Source organism: Ictidomys tridecemlineatus, unplaced genomic scaffold (genome assembly GCF_052094955.1).
Source record: "Ictidomys tridecemlineatus isolate mIctTri1 unplaced genomic scaffold, mIctTri1.hap1 Scaffold_90, whole genome shotgun sequence".
Classification (NCBI taxonomy): Eukaryota; Metazoa; Chordata; class Mammalia; order Rodentia; family Sciuridae; genus Ictidomys; species Ictidomys tridecemlineatus.
The window spans coordinates 709,752-734,296 of NW_027526137.1; the positions used below are offsets into that span (position 1 = coordinate 709,752).

At 37.9% G+C, this 24,545-nt stretch overlaps 1 protein-coding gene across 1 annotated transcript in view; it reads right to left on the reverse strand.

Moving 5' to 3' along the window:
* Window positions 1-24,545, reverse strand: part of LOC144374827 (transport and Golgi organization protein 1 homolog) — an 82,441-nt gene that overhangs the window by 33,050 nt on the left and 24,846 nt on the right. Inside the window, exons 4-8 of the mRNA XM_078037590.1 lie at window positions 14,591-14,724; window positions 7,281-7,367; window positions 4,981-5,539; window positions 4,507-4,710; window positions 2,191-2,336 (exon numbers count right to left, since the gene is read on the reverse strand). Of these exons, the coding sequence (XP_077893716.1) occupies window positions 2,191-2,336; window positions 4,507-4,710; window positions 4,981-5,539; window positions 7,281-7,367; window positions 14,591-14,724 (1,130 nt within the window). The remainder of the gene's footprint in view (window positions 1-2,190; window positions 2,337-4,506; window positions 4,711-4,980; window positions 5,540-7,280; window positions 7,368-14,590; window positions 14,725-24,545) is intronic.

A 24,545-nucleotide genomic window follows, 5' to 3' on the forward strand; every position in this document is an offset into this window, starting at 1 on the left:
GGAAAATTTGGAGTCAATACAAGGATGAACTAGACAACAGAAGAACATATAGCCTTGTAAGAGAGTGACTCATGCTAGGAAATACTGGTGTACAGGCCTCATAACTATTCGTCAGGGCCACAGTAAAGAAAATAACAGCAATGAGTGAGAAACTAGACTAACAGCCTTCCAAGGTTTCTTCTAACACTAAGATTCTGCTAAGATTCCATTGATCAATGAATCTGATTGGTGCACATCTCCCAAACACATCAGAGCCTATTACTCTCCAGTCCTATCAGATATCATACTACTTGTTTAAGATTTTACATTGACTTGTTCATAATTTTTGCATATATTTGTTAAGTCCTTTTCTTAAGGCTTTCAAAAATCACAATCATACCTTACACCTGTTAGACTCTTTTAGTCCTCACACAATGTCCTGTACATACTGGGCCATCAAAATGCCTTTTTGAAATCTCCTTTCAAATCAGTCTCCTAACATTGTGCCTCTTCTTTGCCACTCACGTCTATGTCTTACCTATCACCGTACAATCACTGACCATACCTGCACCACATTCATGTCCCCTGACCTAGACCTAGAGGAGGGCTCTGTGCATACCTAAAAAATATGAATAAAGAAATCCTTCCCATATCATGAGGCTGTTAACTTTCCAAGTGATGCTGATTCATTCTGATAATCAAATTATGACTGTAGAAGACTGCTTTAATCACTGGAAATATAATTATTCTAACTGCCTGGCTCGTACATACCCCTTACCCAGATGGCTGCCACCATCATGAACAAACATGGAGCCAATTGAAAAATGATTTGTTTCTCCCCACCACATCTTTTCCACCCTGGTGGTCTTTCCTCCCCAGGTATTCATTGTCTTTATATCACCTTCTGACTGTCTACATGAGAATTAGGGCGTGTGTAGGGGTAAAACCCTTCAAAATGCCAGACACCTCACCAGACATTTTACCTTGTCAAATCATTTAATTCTTATGATTGGAGTAAGCATTATCTACATTTTTCAGATGAGGAAAACTTTTTTCAAAAGTTTAGTTATTTGCCCAAACGTCTAAATGATAACCTTGGGATTTGAAACCAGATCTACCTGGCTTCAAAATCTACACATTTTACAAGGAAAACAACAACATCATCTTTCTTACACAAGCCTTGAAATAACACAACCTACAGGAAACAACTTCAGTTGAGGAGGATTACTGTCACAATGGCACTAGGACCATCTTATCCTCCAACCTCTAAAAGCTTTCTCATTCCTATAATTAAACTCTAAAAGTCAAATATCAACAAATACCAATAGGGGGGAGGTAAGTCCTAAAATGCTTAGATAAGCTTCTAGACAGATTAAATGTCTTGTTTGGATCATGATTTTCTTTAGAAAGATCAGCCTTAAGTGACTCTTTCTAAGAAACAGATCTAACCTAATTCCTTTCATTCTTAAAACTTTCTAAGGATCCCCACTATTAATGGTCTAATGCTACTTTGGCTCATGACTTCCTTTAAGATTTGCTGGCCTCTCCAACAGGCCCATCCCCCTCCAACTTCACACTTTACAACACCAACTATTCACATTCTCCTGCCCTCCCCAAATATCCTTTCTTCATATTTCCATTTCTCTGAACACATTTCTTCTGACTGCCAGCTTCCCCCACCACCCCAGCCTGTCTAATCAACAACAAACCACATGTCAGACTCCTGTTTGCCTTTTGCCTGTGCTTCAATCACATCTCAACCACTTTCTGACCTTACTGATCACCCTTCCAACCATAATAAATGCATTTATGGACAATAATGTTCTACCATCGACAGTTCTAATTAGGATTTTGAAGTTTTCTTCTCTGTTGTGTTAAATCGAATAAATACCTCTCTTTCTGCCATTATCTTACTGTGTTTCAAGTGAATGCTGTTATCTCCCTGCCAGAATGAAAGGTTCTGAGGGGAAGAACCAAGTTTTTACAGGTGTGCAAATGTCCAGCCTTGGTAGACAGCAAATCTTCCTCATGTGCTAAACCAAGTAGCCATTAAAGCCACACCCCTATGGCTTTTGTTTCAGGAGCTATCTACTCAAAGGGTCAAGAGTCATTTTCATAAAGACATTTTAAGTTTTTCACTTCATGACCAGAAGCCACTTAAAAACTAATAAATAATCAACATTCTAATTGAAGAAACTATGTCAAACTTACCATCTTAGACAAATAAAGCAAGAATGAATATAACAAGAAAAGTATGTTGTCCAAAAGGGTGGCATCTGCTGGCTCTTCGACCTTTATCTCTAGTTGGTTTTCTGTATCAGCAGCATCAACAGGAGTACCTTCTGTTATAAGTAGCTCTAAAATTGAAAGGGGAAATTGCTATTTTATTTTATGCTATAGAATAAGAATTGTCTCTCTTCAGTTTCAATATTCATCGAGTGTTTCACTAAATATATGAGTCACAGTGCCTGGAATATGTGGCTCTCCTAAAGACAATTAACACAACAGAGAAGAAAACTTCAAAATCCCAATTAGAACTGTCAAACCCTTCAATTATAAAATGAACAATCTCCAGTCTACTCTCCACTACTTCCATGGCCATACAACTGCTACCAGAACAATATTTACTCAAGGAAAATTTTTAAAACCAGAGATATATAGACAGGGTCACATTCAAAAAACATGGATTTAGTGCTGGTGAAACTTTGTGTTTAAAATTTTAGGAAAGCTGAAAGAGAGGGAGTCTTGGTTTGCAGATTTGCAGGTGGAATGGGCCAAGGCTTAACACAGTATCTGGCACCTGGCAGAGATACTCAACAATTATTTATTGAATGGACAGATGACAACTATTTAAAAAGAACACAGTAGTACCAAGAGAGACTAAAGGGAATTGGGTACAGACCTGCATTGAGGCTCTGTGAATGAGGTAGAATTCCAGTTAGACCTGAGAGCTTGTAGGGGTGGAATTTCAGTATGAGTTACATGAGCCTGGGGTATGTTTGATTAAACAGCAGGAGTCCAGCATGCAGTTATTAAGAAGTTGGACCAGTTGCCTCTAAGGTCTTTCTCAACCCTGAGATTCTATTCACTACTATTTTTTTAAGCTTTTGCCTAATTTTTTTTTTAGTTTTTGATGGACTTTTATTTTATTTATTTGTATGCAGTGCTGAGAATCAAACTCAGTGCCTCATATGTTAGACAAGTGCTCTACCACTGAGCTACAACCCCAGGCCCTCCATTCACTATTGGTCTATGAATTTGACTGCTGGTGAAGTCTGCCCCATTGGCTCAGCATCTCAGCACCTGAGACACATTAAATGACATTTGGGAAGATTTTACCTATTAAAGGTCATTGACATCATTTTGTGGTGGAACTTAAAAGGCCAGGGAAATAATTCATTCTTAATTTTGTAAGTCAAGTTTTCCCTATTCTTGAAAGTTTTGGAGCATGAAAATAACAAATCGTAATGGTACGTGATTCATTTTCATAACCTTATAGAGTTAAAGACAGTTCAGAAGTCAGTAGTGTTCATATATGGATGCAATGTCTTCTGGAAAATGGGAGAACTCATATGTTATTCCTTCTCAAATTAACTGAATCCCCCCTTGCTATGAGTTCTCCTACACTCTGTGTGTGCAGATGGTGGGGGGAGGTTCAGATCAGTTCTGCCAAGCCCTGCACTGGTGCAGGATAATGCTTATAGCTATGCTTACAGACCAGAACCTTTAAAAACACAAAATACAGTAATTATGGCTTCATAGCACCATACTGGATGGATTAAAATAAACAATTAGTCATCATCTAATTTACTGATAAAATGAGAGTGAGCAACACAAAAGTAGAATGCTGTTGATGCCATTATTGGGGATTTTTTTGAAAAATTGTTTCTCATCTCCCACTGGATACTGTGCACTATGATGAAGTATTCGTAAGTGTCAATCTAAAATCGATTGCAGTTCTGTACTGTTTGCTGTAAGTATATAGTATAAAGATCTGGACCATTGACTGCATTTGAAAAAGTTTAATTACCATGTCCAGGAAGCAAGTCAAAACAGGACTTGAGCTATATTATATTCCATTTAGAAGAAAACGGAAGAAAAACACAGAATTTATGAGACTATGAACAGTGATTATTCAAGCTAACTTGTACTAGGCCAGACTTTCCTGGAAGGCCTGCTAAACACAGATTGTGGGTCCCACCCCTAGAGTTTCTGGTGCTGTTGGTCTGGTTGAAAACTACAGTTTTAGAGCATAAGGCCTTTGAAGAAAAATATTTTAGTTGTAAATGGTTTACACAAGCTAGTCATACCTAAACATTTGCTTTTAGGTGAGTTACAGTCTCTGGCCTATTTTTGATTTCTAGTCATCTTTATTCTTGCTTTTCTCTCACTTAAGATATTTTTTTTTGAACTCACATGTACCTATATCACTCTCTGCTCTATTTCGTACCTTTGGCAACAAATATCCTTGAAAGCCTTCATTATGGTAATGCCTCTACTTTGTAGAGAAAAATTGGCAAGCTTTACCTGGGTCTACTTTCTCAGTATTTGGGATCTGAGACACTTCTGAAACACCCATGTCCTCAGTCACAGGTTGATTCAAGAGGCTGGGCTCTTCAGGATGGTTCATATTAAAATGATGACGCAGGAGGTTTGGCTCTTCATGAAGATTTCTATTAAGACGATTTGTGTTCTCTTTAGGAAAATCATCTTCATGGGGTGGCTGCATCTCTACAAGGGAGAAGAATGCATTGAGCCAGATGGATGACACTATCTACCCCCACTTAAGCCCAATGATCAGCACTCCCCCTCAGCACACAGTTCCAGATACCACAACACTGCCCTCCATGTCCTGGCATGAGCCCATGAGAACAACTGGGCAAGGATACGGGAGGGTTAATTGTTTTCATCCCATTTAAAGGATGACTGAACTATACAGTCAAATTTATAAAGAAGCCTCATCTGCCAGAGGACTTTCCTCCTTTCCCATTTCCATATCACCTCGTTCCTTGTCCATCATGTCTACCCTTTTGGCTGTGGTTTCAGTTTTCTTTAAAATCTTCCAAATTATACTCATTTCTTGTTTGTTTTCTTTGGTTTCTAGATGAGGATTGATTTCTTTTTTCAAAAGTTTATAAGCATCAGTCTTCTCCTGTTCGTTTGAGACCTGAGAAATGTTGCTGGTTTTGTTTTTTTCACTTTCTGGCACTTTCAATTTATCTGGTAGTATTTCTTCAAAAAGTTCAAGTGAAGTTTGTTCACCCTGAGCATTATCTGTTTGACTATCTGCATGAGGATGGTTCTTCTGAGCCAAAAATTGTTCCTCAAGATCCACAGTGTTTTCTGAGAATGCACTTTCAATTTGTTGTGAGTTTGCTACTACTGGTTTAGGTTCAGGTTCAACATCCTGGGAGACTTCAGGAAATTGTCCCACTTTTTCTATAGCTTTCTCAGAATCTTCATATGCAGAATCATACAATTCCCAAAATCCTAGAAGTTCTTCTACGTTATAATTATCAAAATCGTCTCCTCCAACATCAAAACAAACAAAATCTGTCTCCTGTAAGGAAAAGAAAACCATTAATGTGTCAATAACAAAGTATCACAAAAGCAAACTCATCCACGCTCCCAAATTCAGGATTGGTTCTAAAGAATCTTTGAGGTCAACCAGATTACCCTCCTCCAACCCCCACTGCCTAACTCCATCTATGGCTGAGTAAATCTGTCTTTTTCTAGACTACAGTGTTAGAAAGTCTATTCTTTCTTTCTTTCTTTTTTTAACATGGGTCATATTCTTTAAAAAGCATAATGAGTAAAAATGGTGACAATTTGATCTCCAACTGCCTGACTCTTGGGTCTCTCTCAATTTGCTCTGAACATAAGTAGGGAAAGGCAAGGTATCACTTATAGGATCCTCCAGCTCTTAATATCTACACCTATGTTTCAGAAATTTAACTCTTAATCATTTGCTCAGGAGAAGCTGGAAGATCCTGCAGCCTTGAGAAAGATGAATCAGTTTTAAAGTATCTTACTGAGATACAAGTACATTGGATGGAATAAAGAATGATATTAAGGAGGCTCCTCACATTATTATTACCACAAGAACAAACTGAAAACAAGATTCAACAAGGTATACACCTTTCTCTTCCATCAGGGTTTCACAGTCACTAAGATCTCTCTCAGGATTATGTGTATATTATCTAGTCTTCCTTCTTGCTACTAGTAAGCAAATTGATATAAAAGGAGCCATAGTATGAATGGACATGTTTTTAAAAAATTTCCATTCCTAATTAAATATTCATAATATTCTGCGGGGGTTCCGGGGGTGGGGGAGGCAGTTCAATGTAGTACGGATGAGTGATTTCCTCTCCTCATCACATGCATTTCTAAGCCATGAGGGATGCATGTAATGGGAAATACAATGAGAAGGCAGAGTTCAAAACAAACGAGTTCTCTGTAATCAGTGAACTGCTGTCACAGCTTAAATCCCAAGAACTCTCTTTACCAACAATGAAGTCCAACAAGCAACAGAAGTGATTTTATGGCCCCTGAGATTATAAAGAAATTTTAGGAACAGCAACAACAAACAGGATGACTTTATCCATTCAGTCCATCTAATCTAAGAACTGTCCTAGCCTAGCAGCTTGCATATTCTACAGCCACTACAAAGAGCTGCCCAAAGATGTTTCAGTGTTGGTGGGCATCAATTACTATACAATTTAAAACTCTAGAAAATAATCAGCTGAAGCGAGAATTCTAGAACACGAAATCCTTTCAGTCACAAAATCAATTTAAGTCAGAGCACCATACAGGAATGTTGTATAAAGGAAGCAGTTGGGGCCTTAAAAGATCTGAGACTGAACATCACCTGAAACGCTCAGGTCCCCTTTTCCAAATCTATAACATGACTATGATCCCGTATATGACTAAGAATAAGAAAACCTTTGTAAGTACATATTTCTAGCCTAGTATAAAAGTTAGAGTTTATTAATTTAACCTAAATATACTTAAAATGTCTAATAACTATCCAATGAGTTTTGCCTGTAAAATGAAATTATTTGCCTCTTAGAATATCTGTTTCAATATATTAGACAACTCTCAGATTATAATATAATCACCCTTGAATGCCTTTCAAACTTTTTTTTTTACAGGTAGTCTGATTTCAAATGAAAATCTGACACACAAATGTTAGATTGCCCCCCAAACACATTATAAAACATTCAGAAGCAGTTAACTGAATATAACCGATGGATTTATAAGCCAGTTTACAATTGAGAACAAAAAAGAAATCCATAACTTACATCTGTTGGAATTTGTAGCTCTTCTTTAGTATATTCACGAACTACCTTGATGAAATCTTTTGGAAAGTATCCAAACATACGGCCAACCTATAGTGCAAAAGAGACAAATATCAAATAAATTCTGTACAAGGAATATAAATAAGAGATTTCTCAGAAGTGGCAGGAAATATACACATAATAGATAGGTATATGGTATAACCAAGAAAGAAAGTTGCTATAACAATTACACTGAGATTATTATTCCAAATAAAAATTAAGTACAGAACTATTAAAAAGCAACATTTCCAACCACTGAAGTTTTCTTTTTTACATTTAGCTTAATTCTCAACACAGAGCATATAAAGTTAAGACTTCTGAAGTAAATAAAAGATCTGCATAGAAGATTATTGGATACTATATGGTTAAAACTATGTAAATCAAAGCTGGTTATAAATGCAATTCCAAATAACCTCTAGCAAGAATTTACCTGTACATTTTGTAGCATTGCTCATAAACCAATATTTATGTCTTTCTTAACCAATACACAACAGTCATAAAAATTAATAAGTAAAAACAATACAAAAATCTCTAAAATGTATTACCACTATAGCAGATGTATTGATAGTATATGCTTTCCTAGCTTTGTCCAAATCTACTTTTACAAGTACTTGGGGAGTGCTGAGGGCCATTGTCAAGTAGGAATGAAGCTTCAAAATTTCCTTGCCAGCGTACCCCATGTTAAATGGATTTCACTGTTGACATTGCATGTAAGGTGACCTTGCTCAAGGACCAAGGCAGATCCGGGTTTAGAGCTGATCAGGTTTGAGGAAGTATCCCACTCCTTAGGGTGTTCCTGGTTTAAGACAAAAGGAGTTTTAGGGAAGTTGGAGGTTGAAGATTATTGCTGCTGGGAGTAGGGCGTGCCTGCAGCCTGAGTTCCCACTGAGTTCTCCTGGAGAAAAAGTTTTTAGGAGGTGAATTGTTCGGGAGATTGGATTGCCCCCGAACCTGTGTGGAGGCGGTGTGAGTCAGGAATAAAGAATAGCTGTTTGAATCTACAAGGCTGTGAGTGCCTCCTGATTCTGTGCCCAGCCAAGACTGCGGCATTATGGTGGCCCGTACGTGGGATGTCTGAAGCTTGGGGGTAAGTGAATTTGCTCGCTCCTGAAAGAGAGCAAAAAAATGGGTGACCATTTCAAAAAACAATGTGTTCTTGTTTTGATTTATTTTGTTTTCATTTCAAGTGGCCTGTTCCTAGAACTTTCTCAGGCAAACTAAGGAAAATGGTTGACTCAAGGTTTGAAGTTGTTCGCCTCCGAGGAAGAAAAATTGTTAGAGGAAGGAGGTACCCCAGTAAGACCAAGAAAAACTATGGCATATGTTGATACAATACAAAAATGTAGCCCATGGCTTTATAAAGATGAGTTATTAAGTATATCAATTGGACCATTATGGTATCCTGTAGAAGGATTTTTCTTCAACAAGAAAGAGATGACTAGTTCTGTTCACTATACTTGTCTTGGTTTTTACAGACAGCTGATTCATTTACAAAGCTAAAATGTTAAAATATCAACCACTAAATATGAAATCAAGTACTCTTTACTTATTAAGTTCCATAAGGTAATATATTTAAACATTATGTGTGTTTTCATAAATTGGCAAATGGAAAAATGTTTAATATTGCTTTGGTCTGTGTCTTTGCTGAAACAAGGTTACTAAGTGTTAAGATTCTATCATGTGTAATTTATATACAGAGAGTATAAGAAGTTTCAGCTGGGTTTCAATTACAGTATAACAGTACCTTAAAAAACATGAAAGTATTTCATCTTATTAAAGTGGAGTAATTTTATAAGGGTTGTTTTAGAATGTGAATTTATAAAAAGGGTTAATGGTTAAAAAAGAGGTATAAAAAGATTCAAGATGTGGAAATATATTTTAATATAAAAGGTTAAAGGAAAAAGAAATGTTTCTAGTTGAGATAATCTCTGTGTGGTAAAGTGAAAATTTGTAAAATGCCATTTAAAAAGATTTTGAGGAAACTAGATTTAATTTAAAAGCTTGAGAAAGGTAGAAAGAAAAAAAAGGTATTTGTACATGGCAGATTGAGACAAAGCTTCTTAATGGAGTAAAAAAGAGCCTTTGGTTGAAGGGCAGCCATGTAAACTAATATTAAGCGATTTAAACAAAATCTAAGCCTCGTTTAAAAGAGTGAAGCTGTAGGTGGTGAAAAAGTACATTTAATAGTACAGTATAGATGATAAATGAAATGCTTTAAATGGTTAAATTGAAGGAAGATTGCTTTACTCATCAAACTATTAAAATGTACTTATTAAACTAAAAAGAGGGAGATGAGATAATCTTTGTTTGGTAAAGTAAAAAGTTGTAAAATGTCTAAGTACATTGCAAAAAGCTTTAAAAGGTTAAATTGAAGGTGGTTAAGATGCCTTCACGATGGAGGAAAAAAAATATAACCCATGAAAATGGGAAGATAATAAGATAAAAGATTTAGATAAAGAAGATTAAAAATTTGAAGTGGAAAACTTCAAAAACAGAAGTACAAAAAGGTAAAAAAAAAAGAGAGAAGATGTAGAAAGATAAAGATATAGGAAGATAAAAAGATGTAGAAAGACAAGAATTTTATACCCACAAAATAGGAAATGAAAGAAAACTAGGAGAGAAGAAAGCAACTAAGAGTAAATATAAAAACCTTAGAAGAAAACTAGAAGATAGAAATAAGATGGAAAATGGTTAAAAATGTCAAGTAAAGGTATTTCAGATAGAAAATACAAAGGGCTAAGACAACTATGGTTTCAAACCACATCTAAAAATTAAAAGGACTAAAGTAATTCTAAAAACTAAGGCAAAATGCTTTTGAAAGACTTAAATTTAAAAGGATCTTAAAGGGGTATATATCCCCCAAAGATAAACTTAAAATAACCCTTTTTTTACTCTAAACTTTTAAAATTTGGATTCATCAGGACTTAATGCTGCGGAAAGACATATGTATCCAAAAAATGTACATAAGCCTAAGGTACTTTGGAAAGATATTCTAACAGGACATTGGAAAGCTCCTGACCCAGTGTTTGTCTGGAGTCGGGGTTCTGTTTTTGTGTTTCCACAGGGAGAACAGCAGCCGATTTAGATTCCAGAGACACTAACTAAAACAATTTCTACAGACCAAAAAGAAGATAATTTGACTCAAATCCATAACAGCTGATATCCAGAGCTCCAGCTTGGCTATTCTTACATCTGCGACAGTGATTAACCACGGTGCCTTTTTTCAATATCTATTTTATTATTGCATTTTTCCCACATCATAAAGTTCTATTTTATTTTTTGAGCTCATACAAACCTAGGTTAATGTTTTTCTGATCAGCTTTGTTTTTTGACTGTGTTTTATTTTTTGACTGTGGAGTTTTTAAACATTGCAATGGAGATTTTACCTAGGTAAAGCTAGAAGGCTGTTATTATTGTCTTATGTGTTATATGTTATGAGTGCACTGTTTTGTGTTGCATGTCAGTATGTGTGTATGTCCATATTTTTATATGAGGAGGGCTCATGAAAAAATGGATCCGAATTTTCTTTTTTTTTATTCACGTGATTTAAGTGGTTTAATCTAAATTAGGTAAACAGCTGTTAATGATTGTTTTCAAAGGTGGTTAACAGATCTGTTTGCTTACTATTGTTTTTAAAGGTGATTAACAGATCTGTTTGTTTACTTTCACTTTTCCTTTTCATTATATTTAATAATTCTGTTCAGGATAATGTCTCTTTAACATCATTGCCAGAATTCCCATCTCCATCCCAGTGCCAGTGAAGACTACGAAAACCAAACTACAGCTTCTATGATAGCTATCACAGTAAACTGTATAAACTGATGCATCAATGAATATAACTCAACAAGTAATGCTCAATCAAGGACTTGATTTACTTTGGGAGGAAATGAACATATTGATAGACTCCTCCGATTTGAACTGCTTGCAGAACTTGCTTGGACTATATATGAGTTGCATGCATTGTGAACTATCGTCTGGTGCAGCGAATTGTGGTACTGCTGGCATATCCTTGCTGATGGTGTCACTAGTGATGCAATTTCCTTGCCAGCGCACCCCATGTTAATTGTGGTAATGCTGGCATCTTTGCTGATGGTGTCACCAGTGACACAATTTTTCCAAAGGAGCCGTCAATTGGCTTGGTGTCGTGGCATTTCTGTATCCTCCTCCCTTCTACTAGTGATGGTCTAAAATTTGGGGGCCAACAGAGGTGAGGCAAGAACCTCACCCCCCCACTGGTACCAAGGTTAAATTTGGGGGCCAACAGAGGTGAGACAAGAACCTCACCCACCCACACTGGTGCTTAGGCCTATCCACAAGCATGGCTGAATGCTGGACCGGTAGTCAGTGAAGGGTTGATCTGGTTGCAGTGAATTCAACCCAAGACAGGAAACTGACGTCTAAAGGTCAGTTCTCCCATGACGGGTAAGAACCATATGTTGAATTGGACAACCTACCAGGCACAGTCCTTTAGCCACATTGCTTGTTGTTTAATTAATCAGAAGGGGGGAGAAAATTAATGCTGCAGTCTTGGCTGGGCACAGAATCAGGAGGCACTCACAGCCTTGTAGATTCAAACAGCTATTCTTTATTCCCGAATCACACCGCCTCCACACAGGTTCGGGGGCAATCCAATCTCCCGAACAATTCACCTCCTAAAAACTTTTTCTCCAGGAGAACTCAGCGGGAACTCAGGCTGCAGGCACACCCTACTCCCAGCAGCAATAATCTTCAACCTCCAACTTCCCTAAAACTCCTTTTGTCTTAAACCGGGAACACCCTAAGGAGTGGGATACTTCCTCAAACCTGATCAGCTCTAAACCCGGATCTGCCTTGGTCCTTGAGCAAGGTCACCTTACATGCAATGTCAACAGTGAAATCCATTTAACATGGGGTACGCTGGCAAGGAAATTTTGAAGCTTCATTCCTACTTGACAATGGCCCTCAGCAGGGGAGAAAATAATATTACAATATAATGCATATGAAACCACATATCAAGCTTCAGTTTCACCCAAAATAAATCCTCTGCAGAAAAGAACCCCATTTATTTTCAGCACCAACAGTTAAATTATATGAAGTTACATAAAGTATACAAAAGGTATATAAAGTTCCCCTTGAGGAAGACACTCCTATTTCTAACTACTGACTAAAAGCAACAGAAGATTCTTGCCAATAATTAAAGGAAACTGATAGGCAAATCAAATGCCCAAAAAAGAAAATTAAAAAAGGCATCTTATCACTACCTCTAAAATATCCCCATTCATGAATGTTCTTGTTATATCTAGAAACCATCTGAGAGCCAGTATTAGTGGTAGAATACTGCCATGAAGATTAGATAAGACGGAGCAATTAAAAGTTTCATCACTGCAGATAAAGTCTGAGACTCTAGAAAACCAACAACATTGCAGAATGAAAACTGAAAACTCAAAAGGAGAATCATTTTGAAAACTAAAGAGTTTTTAATTTCTTAAGTATAATACTTATGACATGAGAGGCGAGTCTGAGGGGAAATACACTTTTCCCTTCTGATGAAAATTCTATTAAGGTTAAATTTGGAAAAGGGAAAGAAACCAGAGATGTATGGAGAAAGGGAACACATTTATCTCTTCTTAATCTGTGTCAAATGAGACCATAGATTATATAAAGCTCCATAATTACACACTGGGTGGTATCCCATTTCTTGTGATATGAAAAAAATGATGCAGAATCATGGAGGCTCATGACTGGAAATAATTTTTATATCTAATTTTGCTTCCATACATCATCCCTGCTAAGGTGCTGTTGATTTGATTTGTGGGTGGGGAGCCAAGAACTGCCACAAGAGAACAAATTCTGCATAAGCTACTATCAGAACAAATGTACTTAAGTGCCACTGCCCTGAAAGGAAATATTCAAAAGGAAGATGGATTAGACAGGGGTCCTTTCCTAACTGAGTTTTTCATTTTATAGGGAGCTAAGATAAAACACAACCTGACTGAAGGCAAAGAAGACAAATGAATGCCAGAGGAGCAATGCAAACAAGGTGCCACCCAAACATCAGTCGGCAAAGATCCTTTCTGGTCAGGTGCTGAAAGCAGGGCTCCTCAGGAAGACAGGATGAGTGCTGCCACCCAGAATGGCAAGAGTCCTAGGGATGAACAGAGTTAACAGGCTACAATGTGAGAGGAGAAAATGCAAATCAAGCCCATTTATCCAAAAGCTCAAAGAAGGAAAGAAAGACGACTACTACATGAAAAATGCCACTTAGGTACATGGAAAAACAGTTCCAAGTTTAAAGGTTACCAATCCTATTTGGTATACTTGAAAGAAACAATAGATGGTTCTTTATATGGAGTACTGCAACTGGGACTCTGTCTAAATATAAAGTTTGTACCTAGAGGCACCATGTTTCAAGATCATTCCCTAAGAGTCAGAAATGGCAACAAAATGAAACTAGTTTTCCATAGGGATTACTCTTATTTTCTGTCTTATTTTCTGCTGTGTGGTGTTTTATTTAGGGTGAGAACTTTCAAGGATGCAACCCGGAATGTCTCTAAACTGGAACATTCCTACAGTCATCAAAGACCCTTGCTACTATTTTACGTAAACAATCCACATATCACATTTTTTAAAATGAAAAGGACAATACTCATAAGCCACTAGGAGGACACTCCTAGTGAATCTCCCCATTTAAAATATCAAAGCATGATATAAACAATGTCATGTCTTTCATCAGAAGATCCATACAACTGGCTGGAAGTAGAACCCCTGGGGGAACCTTCAGGCATACAATATAGGAAAAGCAGGAAATGGATGACCCAGAAGTTGCAAAAAAGAAAAAAAGGGGGGAAAAAAAGCACACAATGAACATAATATTCTGCTTTTTTAGAGTAAAAACAGCACAATTGATTAGGTAAAATACACAAAAAATCAACTTTAAATATGCATGCCTGAGTTACTATCTCAGACTTAATTTACAGGATTAACTCTAATGTCCATGAATCCTTCCCTTTTGAAACAGCAAAGCTAAGAATTGTCATGTTTTCACCATGACGACCTTTATGATGTGTAGAGCCTTCTGGAACTTGATGTGAGGGGTAGCAACCACAACCAGTTCAGTTCTGTTTCAGAAAGTCTCCTGACTTTCTATGCTGTGCCAGGCCTTAGGTGTATTAGGAGCACAGGGCCTGGCAAAGAGGTCAGGTTAACTCTACAAAGACCCCAAGAAATCAGTCATTTAAATCTACACTGCTACCCATCAAAAGTAAGAATATAACACCTGTCAAACTTTTACTTACACTTCCGGCCCAAAGTTCTGGTGATACCTCTGCAAGTTTATAGTAGACAAATACAGGGTCACCTTTTTTAAAATTTACAAAACGACAATCTGGTCCTGTGAAATCTTCAACAGCTTCACCTCGATACATTAACACTGTATATAAACATTGAAAAAAGAAAAAAACAAACATTAGGATTTGATTTTTCACAGTCCATATTGACTCATCAGGAAATATGAATCCCACTATGAACAAAAATCAAGTTTTTCCAGTACTCTCTGGAATCACTTTTAATTCACCTGCTCAAAGTATCTAAAATCCTTAGAGATTTTATTGCTATAAAATACAATATTCCCTGCAATTAGACGAGGGAAAAGGAAGCTTCTCTATTTTTCTCTGTGCTGAGAAATAAAAAGCAAAGTGGCTATCACCAACCATAGCTGGTTTCAGTGAAACTCTTGGTTCTTGCAGGCCTCCTCAATTTTTTTCTGTTTCATAATCATAGAAAGCTTCATTTTGCAAATATGTAAATCCAAGTGTAGACATGGACAGGCTTAAGTATGGCTTCATGCAGAGGTAATAGGGAAGAGGTTAGAATATCCAGGAACCCCCAAGGGGTTAATTAACTTGAACTAACTGCTAAAAGACATTACTTTTAAGTGGCTGCAAGTGCTACCATGCAGCCGTAAACACTGTCAATTTCATTTGCAGCAGAATTGCTGTCTCTGGGTTCAGGATCTGGGTAAATAACCAGGAAATATATTTTCTCTGAGCAAATATTGTTGACTATATCCAACATTAAGATTGTTTCAAAACATCCTCATTCGTATTTTTTTTTAATAAACAAAATCAAAAGTGGGTATCCTATCTGACAAGGAACAAGTTTAACCACGAGAAAAGGTCAGGCAATACCTTCATGCTTAAAATGCAGGACTAGGATCACAATTGATCTAGAAACTGGTAGAAGCAACATTTTTCTTTTGGTTGACCAAATAGACAGTTTCTGATTTAAGATGAAATGGACAATAGATGTATGTAAAAAGCACAAAGAAATGGAAATAACACTTTTTCTAAAAGCCAATTAGCAGTAAAATACACGAGAATGTTTGTTTTATAAAAATATATGTCTGAGGAACAAACACAGACTTAGAGAGGGTAACTTGTTTTTTTGAAGCTAAAATAGGACTATTTTCAGAACTGTCAGCATCCTAATTCATATGTAATTAAGAGGCCAAGTTGAAGGTGAGAGACACTTTAAGGTGGGGAATTCTCATCACAAGTGGAAATGGCAATGTTTCTCTTGTTCCCCCTTAGGTCATAGAGGATTTATAAATCAGTAATATATTAGGTGACAACATAATGCATATTATGGAGCACCTATTTAGTTCTTTTTTTTTTTTGGAGCACTTATTTGGAAGGCACACAAGGACACCTTACATACACACCTCACTACTTCCTACAACGCAACACAGACCCACCTGTTGTTTTTGGTCACATCTGTTTGGACACAGGCCATTTCTCAAGTTATGTTACCCCACTGAACCTAACCAACACCATGTCTTAGTACTGACGAAGCATCAGTGATGAGATTGTCCAGGTATCCCACGTAGGATAGCGCTCAATAGCAAAGAATAGCAAAAATGAAAGAAAATATCATGGCAGCTGCTTTGCTTCTCTGAGTGTTTATTTATTCCAGCCTTAGGGTTACCTCTAGGAACTTCTTAACATATATTGGAGACATCTTTTTTCTTTATTGGAGTGGAACAAACAATTCAAATTACAAAATTTGGTTTTGGTAACACCAATTTAGACATAAAGAGCTCAATGGTAAACTTCTTGGCCTTTTTAGCATGAATATTTTAAAATATGTACTGCTTACAATTTATGGACAACACGGTCATCAAGTTGCAAGGTTACTAGAAACCAAGCGGGAGTCCATAAGAAGTATTCTGGGCCAGTAAACATATAGAGGAAAGAGGTTCCAACAACACTAGTGACTGAGACTAAAACTGAATTGGCTTATAAAAAATCTTGGAGTATTTATTATTGTTATTGCAACAAACCTCTTCATCTGAATCTGAATGGCTACATCCTCCCCACTGCCCACCTCCAATCCAGGAATTCTGTCCACTTCCTGTGCACAGAAGAAGCTGCAGTTCCCAGGTGGCTGGTGCAGATCCTTGGCCTCTTTCAAAAGCAAAATATTATTGGCCCACCTGCTACCCTACCTCAAATATGAAGGGAGGCTTCTATGCACAGAAATGACAGGATTGAAGCAGAGTCGGGGCCGAGACCTCGGAACACATTGCGTGCCTGGACTCGGTGCTCTTCCCAAGCCTAAACTCTAGTCCCTGTTAAAAGGCAAAACCAGCCTTTTAACGATGCAAAAGGACGAAGGGGCCAGTGAGCCTTTCCCAAGGAGCACCACCATCAACCTGCCGCGGGAATTAGGACCACCAAGCCCTGGAGAGCATCTGCCTTGATACTGCACCGGCCCAGGTCCCTGTAGAGGGGGCAGAAAAGCGCTCTGCTACAGCGTGGGCACAACCCCATCACCCACTGAGATCCTAGGCGAATCCTGGAAGGGAATAAACTGAGAGCTGTCCCTGGGGAATCGTGTTTCCCAACCCCCGCCTCAGTCAGTAGAGAAAAATAAAACGCTGGCAACAAGTGGGAGTTGAAGCCCCCCACAACCCGAGCGGGCTGGCTGGGGCGCCAGCAGAGCCAGAGGGGACACACGCAGGGTCCCGAGGCTCTGTCACTCCTGCTCCCCACCCGTCATCCTGCGACCCCCTCACCCAGCCCTCGGGGCTGGGGACCGGGAGATCGGAGCCCCATGCGGCCCCAAAGAGCCACAGTGGAGACCCTGGGCTGCCCGCCCGCCTGCGCACTCACTGCTGCATTTGTCGTCTGCACAGAGTTTGTGTTTCGACCAGCGCTGGCCGGTGTTCGGGTCCGGTTGGCCTGGCACTCGCCAGTTCGGCCGCAGCACGAACAGCCAGAAGAGCACCATGAACAGCCAGAAGACCAGCACCTGCGCCACAGCCATGTTGTGGTCACCTGGGTGAGCCGGTGGAGTAGGCTGCGGCGGGCGTCTGTGGAGATGGGGCTCAGGGGGCGTGTGGGTAGCCAAGCGCAGAGGGGTGGCGCCAGGGAAGGCTTAAGCCTTTCCCGGGTGACACTTCAGCAGGGATATCTGGGGGTCCATCCACAGACTCTACTGGAGAATGCACGGAGCTGGAGCTCCGTCCTTCTCTAGTCCAGACCTTCTCCTCGAATGAAGACCTTCTCCTCTAGTCGCTGCCTTGGCAACTAGGACTCTCCTTCTCGTCCAATCACCTGCCTTTGCTTCTGTGCCCTCACAAGCAACCCTCCACATGATTCTAGTCATCACCCACCCATCCCCCCCTGCCAACTGGTCCTTTCTGGCTTTCCTCAACGTCTCATTTCTGGTTCATCCTGAACTAGCCCACTCCACCATCACTCCCATCCCCCATTCCTGGTCTGGTACCTCCTTTTCTGAACTACCAAATCCCACCCCTGACTTGTCACAGCTAGTCTATGGTTCCAGGCTCCCTCCCCTTCAAACTCCTAGAGGTTCCTTGAAGCCCCACCCCAAGATCCCTCTGATTAGGAAAGGGGAAGGTGAATGGAACTGTGAGTGAGGGTGTAAACTGGAGACAGTGGCCTGCTTTTTTTTAAGGCGGGGACAGGTGGGGGCAGAGAGATGGACATTAGTCTTCAGGCTAAGATCTTGAGATTCTTATCTTTATCCGTAAGGGAAGAAATTATTTAATTCAAAAGCATATTTTTAACTCTCATTTTGTGCTATCATTCATGCCAGACGCTGGACAAAGCCCTAGCATGGTGTGGGAATGGATGAAAATCAAAAGACAAGATATCTGATCCTGGTCCAAAAAAGTCCACAACTTAGTGGGAACCAACTGACAAAACCGATTGTCAGAGAAGAAAGCTAGTAGCTAACATTTCTTGAATGCTTTCTTTATGTCCAGTTGTTATTCTGAAGGTTTTATACATATCAATTCATTTAATCTTCATAACAATAGTACCTTACAGTAGTAGTAGGTCCTATTCCAATCCTTATTTTAGAGTAAATTGAGGCAGTCACACATCCAGTGAGCAATGGAGCTAAGTATCAAGCCCAAGGAGTAGACTCCTTTTCATCACAACCTATCAACTAACAAGCAATTGTACTTTCTGACAAGAGGAGCAAAATCTGATTTAAATCATAATATAGCTGAATTACTGATATGTACAGTTAAGGGGGGAAAGGCACAAGCTAGCCAGCCCAAGGAAGAGTGTCTGCAATGCTCCCATCCTGGGTGGAGCCATTCTCGTTTGTCTGTGACCAAGGGCTTGTTACTATAGTCTCTGCTAAAGTTATTCATCAACCTCCAACAATGAACCCATCAGTTGTTTCTCCAAATTAACTGAATCTTTAAAACTTATAGAAAAGAATGTAGTCTACCATGTTCATAATGTTAAATAAAGAAAACGATGGGAAAAAAAGGTGTGCACAAACATTTGTCTACAGGGCCATGAGAGGTCCCCGTTGGTCCAGTGTACTTCTGTGCTTTCTGGAGAACCAGTGGATCATACAGAGAAACTGTCTATCTGAGTCATTCTTCATTTCTTTTCTACCATGTATTTATTATGTTATAAAATGTATCTAGTAGGCATCTCTAACAACATGTTGAAAACTGAACTCATTTTTCTCTCAAAATCTGCTTTCAGTCTTCCCTATCTCAGAAATAAGAATGACAATTTAATTCCCATTATCCAGGTGCTCAAAGCCCAAAACTTACAAACCACCTTTGATCTCTTTTCTCTCACATTCCAACTCCAGTCCATTAGACAATATTATGTCTTTATTTTTATAATTTTATTGAGATATAGTTGACCTACAATAAATTGCACATTTAAGGTGTACGATTTGATAAGTTTTGACATGAATATACCCATGAGACTATCACCAAAATCAAAAAAGTATTTCATCCTTCTTTGTAATCCCTCCCCTCTCCTTTTCTGGGCTGTCTCCAAACATCTCCTGTCATCATAGATTGTTTTGCATTTTCTAGAATTTGATATAAATTATAAAGCATTTTATTTATTTATTTTTCTGACTTCCTTCTTTCCAAATAAGCATTTGAAACATGCCCAGAATCTGACCACTCCTCTGCATCTGCTAAGCCAATATACAGGCCAAACCCACATCATAAGTCACCTGAATGATTCCCATAGCCTTCTTCTGTCCTTGCTTCTGCCCTCATTTTCCCCAATATCTATTGTCCTGATGGCAACTAGAGTGATATTCTTAAATATAAATTTGATTGTGTCTCTCTGCTCAAAATCTTCCTATAGCTTCCCATTTCCAAATAAAAGGCAATGACTTTAGCCAGGCCTGGTCGTACTCATCTGTAATCCCAGCAGTTCAGGAGGCTGTCAGGAGGATCCTGAGTTCAAAGCCAGCCTCAGAAATGTAGAGAGTCCCTAAGAAACTCAGTGAGACCCTATCTCTAAATAAAATATTTTAAAAAGGACTGTGGGTGTGGCTCAGTGTTTAAGTGCCCCTGGGGGTTCAATCTCTGGTATCAGGAAAAAAAAAAGCCATGACTTTATTATGGATTGCCCTGCCTTATTATGGACTGTTCTTATTCAATGTGACTCCCCTCATCCTTTTCTCCCCATTTCCTAACATTCTTCTCTAGTCTGTTAGTTCCATTTAAATACACCAATCCCACCCCTGCTTCAGAGCATTTATACTTGCAACTTTGCCTCAACCTTAACTGCCCAAATCATCTAACTAGCTAACTAGTTATCACTTTATCATGTCTCTGTAACAGTGGCATTTCATGTGATAAAGACTTTTCCTGGCCATCCTACACAAAATAGAGCCTCTTGTCATGACTATCAAGCCCATTACCCTGCCTTTCTTTCTCTTCAGACTTGCCTTACCACTTTAGACTTCTCTTACCACTTGCCTTACATTTGTTTATCTACTTGAATGCTCTGACCCAACCTCAAACACAATTTCCAACAGGAGCAGGAAATAAGTTGTTTTGTTCACTACTGTTACATCAGTGACTAGGGAAATGCCTAGAATGTATGAGAGAGTTAACAAATGATTTGTTGGATAAACTCATGGTTCCAATAATATTATAAATATACTACACTATTAACCTAAATGCATATATTAACTATTAAGCCCCCATATATAAATAGTACTGAGAGGAAATAAGCTATGAGAACAAGGCATTTAAGGTCCACCTCTCAGCAGCATGCATCCTCAACTCCAGGAATGTACCCCTGAATGTGTTTGTTGAATAAAAACATACTTGTGTGGAGAGTAGTTGTTTGGTTACATGATACTGGAATATTTAAGTAGATCTTTGAAAACTAGTTTTAATTTTTTTTAATTTTTCTTATTATAGAATATGGTATGTTGTAGATTTTTTCTTATTGTAGAATAGAAATTAATGATAATTCATTGGTGGAAAAATCAGAAGACCAAAATGATCTAATTGCATATTACCTTCTTGATATTTACTTTGACTCATAATCAGATATACTTTTATATGCATAGTCAGTGCTTCCAGTTACTGAAGAACTAGCTGCTTAGTTTGTAGAGTTTTCAATATTTTGATTTATCAGTATTATTTTTTAAACTTATTGCCTTAAAGACATATTAACTAGTCTGGTGGATAATGAGAAGAAAATTTCTCAACTGGCCACAATAAAGTAGTGGTGGTTCTTTCTACCAGGATACATACAATTAGTGGATGAATCAGCATTCACTTTTACTCATAGCATTTAAATATGTGGCATTGATGTTTAACATGTTTAATATAAGGTTATATTAAAAACCTTCAGAAAAGGTACAGGATAGAATGTGGTGGTGATTGTTGGCATGGAGATAAATAATCTCAAGTGAATTATTCTTTAATACCTCAAAGGGAATTCTTACGGGGTAAGGGTTGAGTAATTGTTAAAGGTAAATGTGACCAGTTTGGGTGGAGGGGACATAAAATTCTAAGATATGAAGGGTTCCTAATGTCAGAGTACAATCTAAATGAGACAAAAACATATCTGAAACAAATAATTGGCAGCACAATAACATATACCATTGGAAATTTGTGAAGGCACTTGCCTAGGAGCATTCAGTAGGCCTACCGCTGCTGTTACCAGGAAGAACCTCATCTATTGTAAATGATGTGCCAAAGAATAGTGTTAAACATTTATGGAAGACTAAATCTCTCCAAGAGGGGCAACAGATTTACCTTCGCATATGAAACATTGGAAAAAAAAGTGGACAAAATACAAACAACAGTTCTCAGATATTAGATAATAAGCAGCATAAGAGTGACCTCTAAGATAAAGTTAGGCATGAGAGATGAGTGCTAGGATTATCCCAATTTACTCCCTGGAAAGAATTTTTCAGGCCACATCCAGAGAAGGAAAACTCAAATAGAAAATCTCCTGAGTTGAAGAGATGGATTTTAAAGTCTGAAGAGACCGACACAGCTAGAAGTCCCAGAGCAGAATAAAAGAGAGAGTAGAGAACTGCAGAGGGAGGGAGAGTGTGTACATGCACTAGCTCTCTAGACATCTATGGAGGGTTCCCCTGAAGTCTGCGGCTATGTAACAATGGGCTCACATGTAAGGCCAGAGAAAGAACCTTCAGAAAGGAACAGAATGGAAGGTGGTGGTGATTGTTGGCATGCAGATCAATTTTTGTAATCACCAGCTAGAATGGAAAATCTATAATAAAAGGGCATCAAGTAACATAGTCAGTAAAAGGGACAAAATAGCCCAAGATTGAAGGTAACTCCTGTCTAGAAGAATCTTAAAAAGATAAAAATGTTTCCAAGATAGTTCAGAAAAAAGCTGTACACAGCTCAAGAATATTTAAAAGAATACAAAATGTTTCCAAGATAGTTCAGCAAAAAGCTGTACACAGCTCAAGAATATTTAAAAGAATACAAAATGTTTCCAAGATAGTTCAGCAAAAAGCTGTACACAGCTCAAGAATATTTAAAAGAATACAAAATATCCAGTACTGAACAAGGTAAATTTACAATGTTTGGAATCCAATAAAAATGTATGAGGCATGCAAAGAGCGAGGAAAATATAACCCATGTTGAAAAGAAAATTAATAAAAATGATCATTAATTACACTGTGGTAGAGTTATTATACAAGGACATTAATAGAGTTGTATACCATATGTTCAAGATGCTATGGAAAGGCATAAGCATGTAAAGGAGAAAAAGAAGATATAAAAATGTCTGAATTAGATAAAACAGATAAAATTAGATAAAATCAGATAAAACAATGGCTAAGGTGAAAATTACACTGAATGAGATTAACAGCAGATTCAACATTGAAGAAGTCAATATCAGCAAACTGAATATGCAGTGATAAAGACTCCAAAATCAAACATGGAGAATGAGACTGAACTGAACAAAGCATCAGTATGCACAGCTTCAACCAGTCCAATATATATGTTATGGTAGTTCCTAAAAGAGGTGGGAAAAAAACATTTGAAGAAATAATAAATAAAAATGTTCTATATCTGATGAACACTCAGATTCAAAAAGCTCAATGAATAAGAAAAATGATAAAGATGACACAAATTTACACTAAATGCTTAAAACCAGTGCTAAGAAAAAAATTGAAAATCATCTACAGAAAACAGATACCATTATGTACAAAGGAGTGAAAGTAAAATGTCAAAATTCATTCAAGAACCATGCAAACCAGAAAACAGTACATCAACATTTTCAAGTTCTGAAAGAAAAAAAAACTGATATCCTAGAATTGCATTCCAAATGAAAATATTATTTCAAAATTATATAGTCTTTAATGCAAAAGAATTAAGTTAAGCCCTACCCCACATAAAAATTACCTCAAAATGGACCACAGACATAAATGTAAGAATTCAAAATGGACAACACATATATATGTAAGAACCAAAACTAAATGTAAGAAAGCATAGGTAAATCTTGGGGTAGACAATGACTTTGTATTTAAGACACCAAAGGCCCAAGCACCAAAAGAAAAAAATAATAAAGTAATGAACTTCATCAAATTTAAAACTTTTAAAGGCTACCATCGAAGAAAGTGAAAATACAATCATAGAAGAAAACATTTACAATTCATGTAGTTAGAATATATATAACTACCTAGAATATACAAGCAATTCTTATTGTTCAATATGAAAAGACAAATGGCAAGAAATTAGAATAGACATTTCTCCAAAGAAAATATGCAAAAGCAAATAAGCAAATGAAAGGATACCCAGCACCATTAGGGAAATGTACAACCTCAGTGAGATACTACTTCACATCTATCAAGATGGTTATAATCAAAAAGATAATAATAAGTTGGCAAGGATGTGGATCAATGGGAGCCCTCACACACTACTGGTAGGAATAGACTACAGACCTAAATGTAGCAGCTAAACCTATTCAACTTCTGGAAGAAAATATAAAAAGCTGCTTGGCAGAGGCTTTTAAAACTAACTAGCTCTCTCTGCCTCACGCTCTCTTTTTTCCTCTCCTCAAAAACTTTGTCTCATGCTGGGCGTGGTGGTGCATACCTGTAATACCAGTGGCTCAAAAGGCTGAGGCAGGGGGATTGCAAGTTCAAAGCCAGCCTCAGGAAAAGTGAGGCACTAAGCAACTCAGTGAGACCCTGTCTCTAAATAAAATACTAAATAGGACTGGGGATGTGGCTCAGTGGTGGTATGACCCTGAGTTCAATCCCCAGTACCAAAAACAACAACAACAACAAACTTTGTCTATTGTATATTCATTGTTATGGAAATGGAAAGGTAAGCTGACAGACTAGGAAAAAGTACTGGCAAAACATATCTCTCTCAAGAGAATGATATCTAGGATATACAAATGATTCTTACAACTTATTAATAAGAAAAATCACCCAATTTGAAAAGATGGG